The sequence below is a fragment of the Plasmodium gallinaceum genome (genome assembly GCF_900005855.1).
Source record: "Plasmodium gallinaceum strain 8A genome assembly, contig: PGAL8A_v1_63, whole genome shotgun sequence".
Classification (NCBI taxonomy): Eukaryota; Apicomplexa; class Aconoidasida; order Haemosporida; family Plasmodiidae; genus Plasmodium; species Plasmodium gallinaceum.
In genome coordinates, this window is record NW_021628222.1 from 224868 (window position 1) to 238189 (window position 13322).

Sequence of the window (13322 nt, forward strand, 5' to 3'; positions counted from 1 at the left end):
TATTTTAAAAATTTTTTTTTTTTTTTTTTTTTTTTTTTTTTTTTTTTTTTTTTTTTATATATATGAATATATATAGTTCCTCATTTATTTTTATTATTAAACGTTAAATTAAATAACTTTTTTACTTTCTTTTAAATTTAAATATAACTTTTATATAATATATATATATATGTTATTTTGTATTAGTGTATTTCATACAGAAATGGATTTTTCCATTTATTACAATAAATCATTAATTTCTTTAACGGAAAGCATAAAATTTTATTATAATACTTTGTATAGGGTTAAAAAACAATAAAGAAAAAGTTGTATAAACAAATAACAAATTTTAATTTTATAATATATTGATGGAAAATATTTTATGAAAATGTCACTTTTAACAGATGAAATAAATAAATCGTAAAAATAGAAATACTTATATTTACGTTTTATTTTTTCATTTTTATGAATTAATTATATATTTTTTTAAAAATCTTTTAGAATGTGGATATTAAAAATAGCTATATGCTTACTACTACTTTATACGGTAAAAAAAATTTATTTTTTAAACAAAATAAACTCATAAGCCTTTATTTTTTTATGTATAAAATAATATTGTTCCATCGAAATTTATCCATTAGAATTATAAATCTGTCTTCTTATGTTTATTAAGAGGATTAGTATTTCTTACATAAAATATCCTACCTAATGATTTATATACTTTCAATCTTATAATATTTTCCAGCAAAAAAAAAAAAAATTCTATATTTTTATAAAAAGGTGTTACATAATTATAAAAAATATGTATTGAAAAAGTGAATCTGTAACTTTTAAAAGAAATACAAAATAGCATATATTATAAAAGTATTCATAAATAGTAAGTATATACAACATAAAGTTTATTTTAATCAAATAACTTAAAAAAAAAACTTTAAAAAAAAAAAATTAAAAAATTATAAGATAACATTATATATAATTAAAAATATGTAAATAAAATTATGACATTATAAAAAAAAAAATAAATTGAAGAATGCAAATATTTTAATTTATTTTTTTTTTTTTTTTTTTTTTTTTTTTATATATATATTTATGATAGGCCTTTCTCATTATTTGAAGTATTACTATCATTAATCAAATTATTTTTGTCACTTTCTCTAACGACGTCAACTGAATCATCCTCTTCATTTTCGCTTTCTTCATCTGAATGCTTATCTAATTGTTTTTTTTCGTTTAATCCAAGTAATACTTTAAATTTTCCACTATTATTAATTATTAAATGAATTACATATATAGCTGAAATACCACCAAAAATACAAGTAATAATTATATAAATAAAATTCGTTCTAGTAGATTCATTAGATTTAGAACAAAATAAGTATTGGAATAAGCTAGATTGGCAATCAAACGTCATAGCTAAATATGTATTAACAGCAACTTCTTTTTTTTTAAAACTAATTGACATATCACAACCAATCATAACATAATCTGCTGTTAAAACGTTTATATTAGGATTTGTTTGACACAATTTTTTTAAGGATGGTTTCCAATTATTTGAATTATATATATCTTTAAAGTAACATGGAGTTTCATAACTAGGGCAAGAACAAGATCTTATTTTTTCGCTATAACCTATTGAATTTTCATGTTTATACATGTCAGTTATTATACAATCAGTTAGCATATCCGAATCATTACTTAAAAAGTTTTCATTTAATAATTCATTATCATCATCATTTAAATCATCTAATGTATTTGCCTTTTCAATTTCGTTTAAAGGAATAACAAAAGGGGGTATTTTATCTTCTTTGTCTACATTTAAATTTGGATTACAATAAGGTAAATTTGAACAAAATTTAATATCTAACAACTTGTTATTATCATTTACAACAACACTACAAGATTTTCCTGCATATAAAGCTTCCTTAAGAAGAAGTCTCGTTCTTTTTTGTAATGCATTAAAATCATAGTCATTTTCTCTACAACTTTTTGAGCATTTAGTCCATTCAGACCATTCAGTATAGTCGCAATCTACATTCTTATGCTTACATAAAACTAACCCTCTATTTGAAATATCAAAATAACTACAATTTTCATCAAAAAATTTAAAATTTTCTGTATATATAGCTCTCATATTTAAATCTCTTTCATAATATTTTTTACAATTTTCAAAAGAATAAAATTGAGCATTTTCATTGCATAGAAATTTTATTCTCTCACATTTTTTTTTACATTCATCCTTATTTTTCTCTTCATTACTTTTTACAGTATTGCATTTCATATATTCATAAAAATTATTGTTATCCCAACTTTTTAATCCATATTTACAATAATTGTATAAATCATTCTGTGAAATATCTTCTACCTTATTTGAACTCTCGCAGTGTAACTTTTTAGAATTAGATAAAACTATAAATATATTTTTAACATCAAGAACCTGTTTTGTGTCACAAAAATCACTATCCATTAATTGACTAACAAAATTTGTATCAGTAATGTCATTTGTTGAACAAGGTTCTGAGTTTTCTTCACTACAATAACATGAATTAGTAATAGGATTAACCCATCTTACTAGTTCATTATCTGCATTTACGTTATCAGCAGCTTTATCTAAAAAACATTTAAAATATTGTATTGTATTATTTTTTGAATATGCCCTATGAAATTTTTGACTCACTAATTTTTCATCATTTTCATCTTCAATGTCTTCATCTGAATCGTCATCATCATCAGTTGCCATTAACCTCCTTTTTATTTTCATTCTTTTAAAAAAAAATAAAAAAAAATGACGATATAGTACATCAAAAGTACAAGGAATGCTTTTATAAATATTATTTAATATATTAAGAAATTTATTCTGAACACTTTTATAAAAAGAATGATAAATATCATACAAATTATTGTAGACATTATAATTATTTTTTCTATTTAAATCACATAAATCAACTTTAAAATATTCACAATTTTTATCATTTTTTTTAAAATTCATTGTTTTTTCTTTTTTATAAGGAATACAATAATCAAGCGTTTTCAAAAATGTATCATCTATAAAAAGTTTTGTAGTGTGAATGCACCTTTTTTTTATATTTTGTATATTTCTCTTTATGTAAAATATTTGTTGGCATACAAATATGAATATAAAAGAACTTAATATTTTATTACATATTCTGAATTTATTATTTGATTGTTGCAATTTTTTTTGAAATGAATTTTTAATTTTATATAAAAATTTGTTGTCAAAGTACTTTAAATAAAGACCTCTTATTTTGCATATATAATTAATGTTATTGTAAAATAATCTATAGCACAAAAAAATTATTTTCTTATTTTGATTTTGAATTAAGAAAATATTTGTAAAGTGTGATTCATAATGTGTCCTTTTATATTTATATTCAGCATATGAAGAAATGTATCTATGTTTGTTGTTCACATTTGCACTCAGTTTTTCCTTTTTATAGTGGAATGAATGGATTTTTAAGTATGAATTTTTGTATGTTACATTATTATCACTTAATAAATTGTCTTCAATTGAATTAATAAAATTGATACCTGATTCCTCATTAATAACATTATTAAAGAATCTTGTAGGAGAAATTATGCATGATATTAACAAACTGAAAAATAATGTTTTCAAAACAATACGTTTATACATTTTTATAAAATACGTTAATTGAAATGTTTACGATAAATATTTCATGTTTATATATCCTTATTTCTATTTTTTGATCTAATAATAAACTTTACTTTTTTTAATAAATACACACTTGGAATTATATTTCATTAGATAAAATTTAGTATTTTAATATAATTATGTATATATATATATATTCAAAAATATAACATTTCTATTTACGAATTGTTATAACTATTTTTCTAATTTTTATTTTGCTTTCTATTAAAAACACGTATAAGTAGTCTTGTAATTTAAAAAAATTTCTATAAAAAATATACGTGTTTAAAAGAGTATTAAAATTAATAAAAAATTCTTATAATTTTGTATGTATTTTGAAGTAACTGATAAGGAAAATAAGATAAAAAATATTACAAATATTAACAACGTAAAAAAATATATAAAAAAATAGATATAAATGTTCGTCAGAGTAATAATAAAAAAAATAACGTTTAATATGTAAATAATATTTCTTAATTAAAAAATATAGATTTATAAAAATATTTTCTTCTTTACTAAAAAAGAAATAATATGTGTCCAATTATCCTTGGAGTAATGAAGGACAAAATAAATCTTGAAATATCTTTTTTTCTGAACTAAATAATGACAGTCATTTCAAGATAATAATTAATATATTTTATCTTTTCACCCAATTATTTTTATAAAAGCTTTAAATAAATTTAGCATTTTTATATTTCAGAATTTATCTGTTATTATGACTTAATTATATATATTTATTTAAATATATTATCAATTATTTAATATTTTTACTTTTGAACAATTTACATGTTTTTTATATTAATTTTATTATTTATATATTTATGTATTTATAATCATATATTTTTAATTTAAATTATTCTTCATATTATTAATTTATTAGTAATATGATAGAAAAAAAAAAAAAAACATATAAAAATATTCTCACAGAAAAAATTTATTTTTTTGTAACAGAACTAATTTGTTCTAACAAAAAAAAAAAAAAAAAAGAACTATTTATTTTTTTTTTTTTTAAGTATAATACTATTTATGTCCTTAATTACAACTTAAAGCATTAATGTAGCAACGTGCATTTTTTTTTGTTTTTAAAAAATTACTTGTAATAACATATGATTAAAAAAAGAAAAATTAATTTTTATAAAATATCATTAATTACGTGTTACATATATATATATATCAAATAATATGAAAAGGAACTAGTAAATATGAAGAAATTGTCTAAAAATAAATAATGAGCTCTTATTTTTTTCTGGGCACAAATAAATGTGCATGCATTCTTTTTCCTAAAAAAAAAAAAAAAAATTAAGAATTTTTCTTAAAAATTAGTTTAGGAAAAGTTTTTATTTAAAAAATAAAAAAAAAAAAATAAATAAATATATAAACTAAATAAAATAATACGTTTAATTATTACAATTTTTTTTTCTTTTCATATGAGTTATTTACATATGTAAATTATTAAAAATGCATACTCTAAATTTGTCCAAAATAAAGAAATAGTATATTTTTTTTTATAAAATTATAATTTTATTTTCTCATAAAATATGAATAAACTAAACTAGATATAAAAAATAAAATAATTTATGTAATTACTACATTTTTATATATAACTAAATTTGAAAAATTGAAATTAAATGAAAAAAAAAAACAATAATTGTTCTAGTAAAATATGCTCAATAATATTCTTTCAAATAGATGTCTATTCTCAATTGAATTTTTTATTCAAAATTTATAGATATATATATATTTTTTATATTTCATAATTTATGAGTTTAAAATTTAACAAGAGAGAAAAAAAGAAACTTAAAAAACATTTATTTTTTTTTTTAATTAATAACATAAAAACTAATTTTAAAAAAACAAGGATTAATGCTTTATAAAAAATTTTTTTTAGCCATATCTTTGTTTTCATCAATTTATATATGAACAAGACTTAATACTAATAATTGTTTTTTAAAGTTTTTCAATTAACAGAAAAGAAAAAATTAAAAAAATTATAAATTCAAAGAATATTATAAAAGTGAAATTTAATTAAATTAATAAGTTACTACATAAAAATATGATATACTTTTATCTAAAAAAATACACTATACTATTATTTAAAAATATAGAGTTACAAAAAAAATTTTATTATATTATTATCTAAATAAATAATATATTTTAGAATTCTTGTTAATGTTATTACAAAAAATTTTATTTCTTTGAATATAATACTTTGGTTTTTGTGAAAAAGTTTTAAATATTATAAAAATAATGTTAATAAAAAAAGCATTATTATATTTTAATAATTTTTTAAAAATTCATAAAAACATGTATCTCTTTATTAATTACAAATAAGGAAAATTAAATTAACTTGAAATCAATAAAAATAATATGGATTTTTAAATATCTTATAATCCAATGTTATTTTTTTTTTTTTTGTGTTCTACAATTATTAATTAAATTTTATAAGATTACTTTATTTTCGAAAAAATATAAAATTATATATGTATATATAAATTTCTATAATTCCTTTTTCTTCTTTTTTTTCCCCCTTTTTTTTTTTTTTTTTTTTTTAATATATTGTAAAAACATTAGTATATGTAATTTCAAACTCATTTATTATTATTTACAGATTTAATTTACTTATACTTCATCTTACTATGNTAAGATTTCTTTATTTTCGAAAAAATATAAAATTATATATGTATATATAAATTTCTATAATTCCTTTTTCTTCTTTTTTTTCCCCCTTTTTTTTTTTTTTTTTTTTTAATATATTGTAAAAACATTAGTATATGTAATTTCAAACTCATTTATTATTATTTACAGATTTAATTTACTTATACTTCATCTTACTATGAAACTTAATATAATTATTTTTAAAAAAACATACAAGAAAATAAAACAATGAATAATAAAAATAATTATAAATTTGTAGTAGTTTATAAAAAATATGAAATAAAAAGGAAAAATTAATTTATTAACATAATTTTAAAGAATTTCATACTTTGATAATGTGAACTTTTAAAAAATATAATAAACTTTTTTTAAATAAAAATATTTTTACATTTATATTTATATTAATATTTAAAAAAAAAAAAAGTAATAAATATAATTTAATTTTTTTGAATTTCTTATATTTTAAATATAAAATGTTACAAAATATGTAACTAAATTAGTAAAATTGACAATTTGTTTTAAAAGCATTATTAAAAAAATATCACATGGAAAGCAATACTACTATCCAACATTATATTCCATAATAAAAATATTTGCTTATATACACATTTATATGTAAAAAAACTTAGATTATAAATTTATGAAACTTTATAAAAGAAATTCGGAAAGGTTCTTATAAATATGAAGTTATTAAAATATATAAGAGGATTTTCATAAAAGGAAAAAAAAAAAAAAACAAATAAAAAGAAAAAAAATAACATAAACAAAATAAAATAATAATAATTATTAATAAAGCATAATATATAAAAATGGCAATTGTTAAATCAAATATATATACTATGGAAGAAGAAGAAAATGAAATTAAAGAAAGAAAAACAGGTTTATATTTTCCAAATATGTTAATAAACACCCATAAAGGTGAAGTTTATTCAGTTAATTTTTCTTCAGATGGGAGATTTCTTTCTTCATCAAGTTTTGATATGACTATTATGATTCATAATGTGTATAATGAATGTGAAACAATTAATGTTTTAAGAGGGCATAAAAATGCAGTATTACAAGCAAAATGGTCAAAAGACGATAGTTATATATGCAGTGCTTCAGCTGATCACAATTTGTGTTTATGGGATGTAGAAAATGAATCAAAAATAAAAAGTTTTAAAGGTCATACAAGTATTGTTAATGCTCTGGATATAATTAATCATAACTCATTTGTTTCATGTAGTGATGACTGCACTCTTAAATTATGGGATTTTAGATGCAAAAAATCGATTCATACTATTAAACAAGATTTTCCCTTATTGGCTGTGTGTTCAGATAAAAAGGGAGAATTTATTTATACCAGTTGTGTTGATAATACAATTAAAGTTTATGATAGTAAAAATTACAAATTAAAAGATATATTAACAGGACATAAAGATTATATAAGTGGATTAGATATAAATAACGACGAAACTATATTAGCTTCTATTAGTGCAGATGAAACTATATGCTTTTGGGATATTCAACCATTCTCTTGTGACGAAAAATTATTATTTAATTTGAAAGCACCAAAATATAACGTTGATTATAATTTAATTAAATTAAGATTTAACAATGATAATCTTTTAGCATGTGGAAGTGGAGATAATTATTTATATATTTATGATTATAAACAAAAAAGTTTAAAATATTCTCTTCCAGGACACCATAGTACTATTAATGATGTTTGTTTTCATCCTTTTGAAGAAATAATAGCTTCCTGCTCATCTGACCATACAATATTTCTAGGAGAGTTATAATGAAACAGTTTTCTTATTTTTTTTTTTTTTTTTATTCAAAAATGGAAATTTAAATAGTATTAAGTACATATCACTCTTTCTGTATTTCTCATTATATAATTTAAAATAAATTTAATAATTGAACCTTTTTATTTATATTTCAAATATTTATCCTTAAATGGCAAAAGTATAAACATAAATGTACATATTCATAAAATTAAATATAATTTTTCAAAAACGTTTTTCTTATTTTTTAGAAATATACAAATTATTATTTTATTGCATAATCTTATATTTTCATTTCATTTTTAATTTTTTTTTTTTTATAGTATATATAGTAATGTATTCAAATTTTTAATAATTCATATATTTTTACCTCCTTTTTAACAATTTTATTAGTTCTATATATATATTTATTTATTTAATTTTTTATTTACTTTCTATGTATGTTTAATAAATACATTCTATTACTTTTATATAAAAATAAAAATTTTATATTTTTTCAGTAACTTTAAAGATACAATTATTTATAAAAGTTTTTAGTAGCTTTATGGAAAAAATGAAATAGTTAAAAAAAATATAAATAATATATTATATTTTATACGTCAGAGGGAAATTTTTAAATATTAAAAAACATATATACTTAAAATTTTTTTTAAAAAGACAAAATAAAAATTGTTTTTTATAGAATATTTTACAACTGTTGTTTGATAAAAAAAAAAAAAAAAAAAAAAAAAAAATTATAATATAAAAAATTAGAAAAGTTATATAATAGTGGCACTTTATATCTAAAATAGCTTAGAAGACAAGAATTCATTAGAAAAAATATTCGGTAGTCAATATTTATAAAAGTAAATATAATAAAATAAATACCATATATATATATAAACACTCTATGTAATAGAAAAAAAAAAAAAAAAAAAAAAAAAAAAAAAAAAATAAAAAGGTTTTTCAAAAAATATAAAAAGTGGAATGTATATAAATAATTTTTTATAAATTAAGAATTTAAATTAATAAACAATAAAAATAAATGTTCATTATAATTAATAATATTACATATTATATTAAAATTTGATAATATATTATTTAAAAAAGTAATATATAAGCTAAAAAAAAAAAAGTATAAGAATACATAAATTTAAGACAAAATATTATTACTTAATAATAATCTCAACTAAATTTTGTCTTTCTTTATAATACAATTCAAATTTCCTTAAACTTAATAAGTTATACATAAATTCATTAATATGTGAGCACATTTTCATAATTATTTTGCATGGAGCATATTTTTCTGTGATCATAAAATTATAAAAATTTTCTATATTACTTTTTACACAACCATATGAAAAATCTTGGACATATTCAATATCATAAAATAATTTATCTTTTGTATTATAATATAAATTTCCCTTAACATGAATGTATGTGTTATCTTCCAAATCAAAAAATATTTTTTTATCTTCATCATAAATAATTTCATTTTCAGCAAATTCATAAGAAGGAACAATTTTTTTCAAGTATTTGAATGCTTTAATACCCGTATTTAAGCAATTATTTCCATTCTGTAGTTTATAACCGAAATCATTTTTTGAGTTAATATTAGCATAGCTTCTATAACTAGCTGTAGAGTTACTAGTTTCTCTTACTATGTTGTAAGAATTAGTTTTATATAAAGCCTTTAATCCCATATCTTCTTCATTGAAAGAATTAATATGACCTATTGAATTAACTTCAATATTTCCATAATCAAAACAAGAGGATTTTCTAGATAATTCATTAGATGTAATTGCATTATTGGAACAATCAATGTAACAAGCATTACAGTAATTATTAATAAATTTTTTGTTTCTGTCAATTTTTCTTTTAATTGAATTGACATGATTTTTATAGCACTCATTTAGGAATGAGAAATATTTCTTATTATTAAGTGGTTTACTCTTAGATTTTTTTCTTGAATAAACTTTACTGAGGTTTAAACAATTATTAGACGCCAATTTACAAAAATTATTGCTGAAAAAATTATAGTTACAGTTAATATTTTTTGTACAGCATTCTTTTTTATCATTAATTGTTCTTCTTACATTAGTCAAATACTTGTTAATATAATTTTTATATGAATCTCCAAATTTCTCATAATTTCTTTCTAAACGTTGAAGATTTTTTGAAACTTTTTGGCAATTTAAGTTCTCTTTCATATTTTTAATTTTGTATGAACATAAATTATCAGACATAGCTGATTTCACAATCTTAATACAATTGTAATTTTTTATATATTGTTTTGGATTAGTACAATTGTAATTTTTTATATACTGTTTAGGATTAGTACAATTGTAATTTTTTATATATTGTTTTGGATTAGTACAATTGTAATTCCTAATATATTTTAAAGCATCAACGCAATTATAGTTTCCATAGTATCCATTATTAGTAGGAACACATTTTTTTACATGTTTTAAAGGATTTGAAATGAAATTCATACCACCTCCAACACATTTATATGTAACCTTTTCTTCTTCATTATATTCACCATTTTCATTGTTATTTGATGCACAATTTTTTTTGTATTCTCTACTTTGTAGTAACTCATTATTGCTTGTACATGAATAAAATTTATTAAAATCAGTAGAAATGTTATTTCCGTAAGGTGAATTATCAGTATTATATAGACGATCTATGCCAAATGATTGTGATTTTCTGTTTAAATTATAAGAAGCACGTTTTACAGGAGCTTTATTTATCTGTCCAACGTTTGTTACATAGTGATGAATAATACTGTGAGAATTATGAGAATTATGTGCTAAGTTAGAATTAGTACCGTTTAATCCTACTCTATTTTTATATCCTCCTATTTGTTGTAAATTTTCATTTGTATTATTATTTGAAATATTTTCATCATCAGGATTGCCGCTATTTGTTCTTGGATATTGTATATTTTGTGCACTTTTTAGTTTTAACTCTTTTAAGACATTATCTAATTTAATTTTTGTATTTTTTTTTTCCAAGCAAAAATAAAGATCTTCATTTGAATTAAATGGATTTTTCTCATCAATGTCTTTTTCTTTTTCATTATAATAATTTATACTAGTAAATGGGTTCGAGTTATCCAAATTTTCCTTATCTTTTTTTTGTTCATTTGCTTCTATTGTTTTCGTGAGGCTTAAGGTGTTATCAGATATACTTGTATTGACATGAGAATCTTGATAACTTTGATATCTCTGAGATGAATTTTCGTTATTTATACTACTTTCTCCACTAATATCTATATTACTTACTTTTCTTTTTTTTTGTGTAATTTTTAATTCTTCACTGCTTTGCATCCATTCTATTTCCCTTTCTAAATTAGTGTTTTCGTTCATATTTATATCCTTCTCTACCTCATTTTCAGAATTAGCATCGTCTTCATTAATATTTTCATCTTCATCACTTTCTTCTTTTTCTGAATTTTCATTTTCTCTGTTTTTCTTTACTTTTTTCTTTTTTTTTCTTTTATCATTTTCCTTCTCTTCTTTGTTGAAGTTATTTTTTTTTTCGTCGTTATCACTATCAGACCCATCGTCATAACAATCATTGTTATTCTTATTATTTGAATTTTTGTTTATATTATTATTTTTATTATTTTCATTTTTTCCTTTTCCATTTTGACCTGAAAAGTTGCTATTTCTAGATCTTCTTCCTTTTTTGCAACCGCAACTTCTGTATTTATCAGAGTCTACCAAAAGTTTTGAGTTTTTTTTTTTCTGTTTTGTTATTAAATATAAATTTGCTAATGCTTGCATGTAAAATTCAACGTCTTTTTTTGATTCTACACTTAACTTCTGGTCATCAGATATTTTAAAATTTGTAATTTCAGGAATCCTTTCATTTATATGCTGTACATTATGTAACACTTCCATTCTTTTTAAAAAATTATAAACAAATATATATTCTAAAAAAATTTTACTTTAAAATAAATATTAAAAATTTATTCTAGTTTAGTATTTTTTTTTTTTTTTTTTTTTTTTTTTTAATATTAAAAATAGTTAACACACTTGTTTATTGTTATTTTTTTTTTTTTAATGATAGACATATTTTTAAAGAGTACTATATAATTAACTTATATTTAAAATTAAATAATGTAACAATTAGTGAAAAGAAATATTAAATAATTAAAAAAAAAAAAAAATAAAAAAATTAGACTAATAGTAAATTCTAATTTTTTGTAGTTAAAATAATTATATATCAATATATTTACATGTATATATATGTATTTTTTTTTTTTATAGAATACAAGATGTAATGTGAATTATAAATATAACAAAAAGATTAACAAAAAAAAAAGAGAATATTTTTTTCTCTTAAAAGAAAAAAAGTTTTACCCTTTTTGGTGGTATTAAAAAAAATTTTAAATTTAAAAACATTTTATTGTTGAAATTATTTTAATATTCAAGAGTTAAATACAAATGAATAAAGAAAAAAGTAAAAAACATATATACAAATACATCCATATGTATATATATATTTATCTATTGAAGTTGTCAATTATTTTTTTTGTGTGCTGAGTTTAATAATTAAAAAAAAAAAATAATCATTTTGTTCTATTCATTAATTAACTAAATTGCTTTAATTTCTATTTATGTAAATATTAATAAATGCTATATTTTTTTAAAATTTTTTCAAATGAAGAAAGTTTTAAAACAACATAGGATATGTAACTTGTTACATAGAATTAATTAATGATATAATTCTATGAAAATTTACAATTTTTAAAAAAAATAATTACATTTCATATACACATTTTAACTTAAATGTTATGTATACATATAATTTATGATAGAACTATGAGAAAAAATGTTTTTTGTATAAAAAATTAAAATGTTTCTACATTTGTAAAAATACTTTATTATTATTTTTTTTTTTTTCTTTTGTTTTTTTTTTTACATTTTTTATTTCATTACTAAAAAAAATTTTATATAATTTTTTTTCTAAAAGTTACCATATTATGCATGCAATAAAAAAATTATGTGTAACGGTGTCAATAGCACACTTCCTTTGATAATTGAAAGGTATGGATGGAAAAATTAAATTTATTCATTGATGAATACTTATATTTTACATTTAATAGCGAATAAAAAAAAAAAAAAAAAAAAAAAAAAAAAAAAAAAAAAAAAAATAGCCAAATATGGAAAAAAATAAAAATATAGCTAAAATATAAATAAAATAAACAATGAAAAATATATATGTGCATATAAATTTTCTTAGATGAGAGCTTTCAAAAAAAAAAA

General features: G+C 18.5%; 3 protein-coding genes across 3 annotated transcripts; 1 reads left to right on the forward strand and 2 right to left on the reverse strand.

Annotated features, from left to right (window-relative positions):
- Window positions 1-1066: 1066 nt before the first annotated feature.
- On the reverse strand, window positions 1067-3628 carry PGAL8A_00115900 (conserved Plasmodium protein, unknown function; the record flags this gene model as incomplete). Its single annotated transcript, XM_028674409.1, has 1 exon — window positions 1067-3628. The coding sequence occupies one exon, from the start codon at window positions 3626-3628 to the stop codon at window positions 1067-1069; it is 2562 nt and encodes an 853-aa protein (XP_028526275.1).
- Window positions 3629-7110: 3482 nt separating this feature from the next.
- Window positions 7111-8082, forward strand: PGAL8A_00116000 (U5 snrnp-specific protein, putative; the record flags this gene model as incomplete). The annotated part of the gene is made up of 1 exon (XM_028674422.1): window positions 7111-8082. The coding sequence occupies one exon, from the start codon at window positions 7111-7113 to the stop codon at window positions 8080-8082; it is 972 nt and encodes a 323-aa protein (XP_028526276.1).
- A 1133-nt stretch (window positions 8083-9215) lies between these two features.
- PGAL8A_00116100 (conserved Plasmodium protein, unknown function) lies at window positions 9216-11954 on the reverse strand (the record flags this gene model as incomplete). The annotated part of the gene is made up of 1 exon (XM_028674433.1): window positions 9216-11954. The coding sequence occupies one exon, from the start codon at window positions 11952-11954 to the stop codon at window positions 9216-9218; it is 2739 nt and encodes a 912-aa protein (XP_028526277.1).
- Window positions 11955-13322: the final 1368 nt, after the last annotated feature.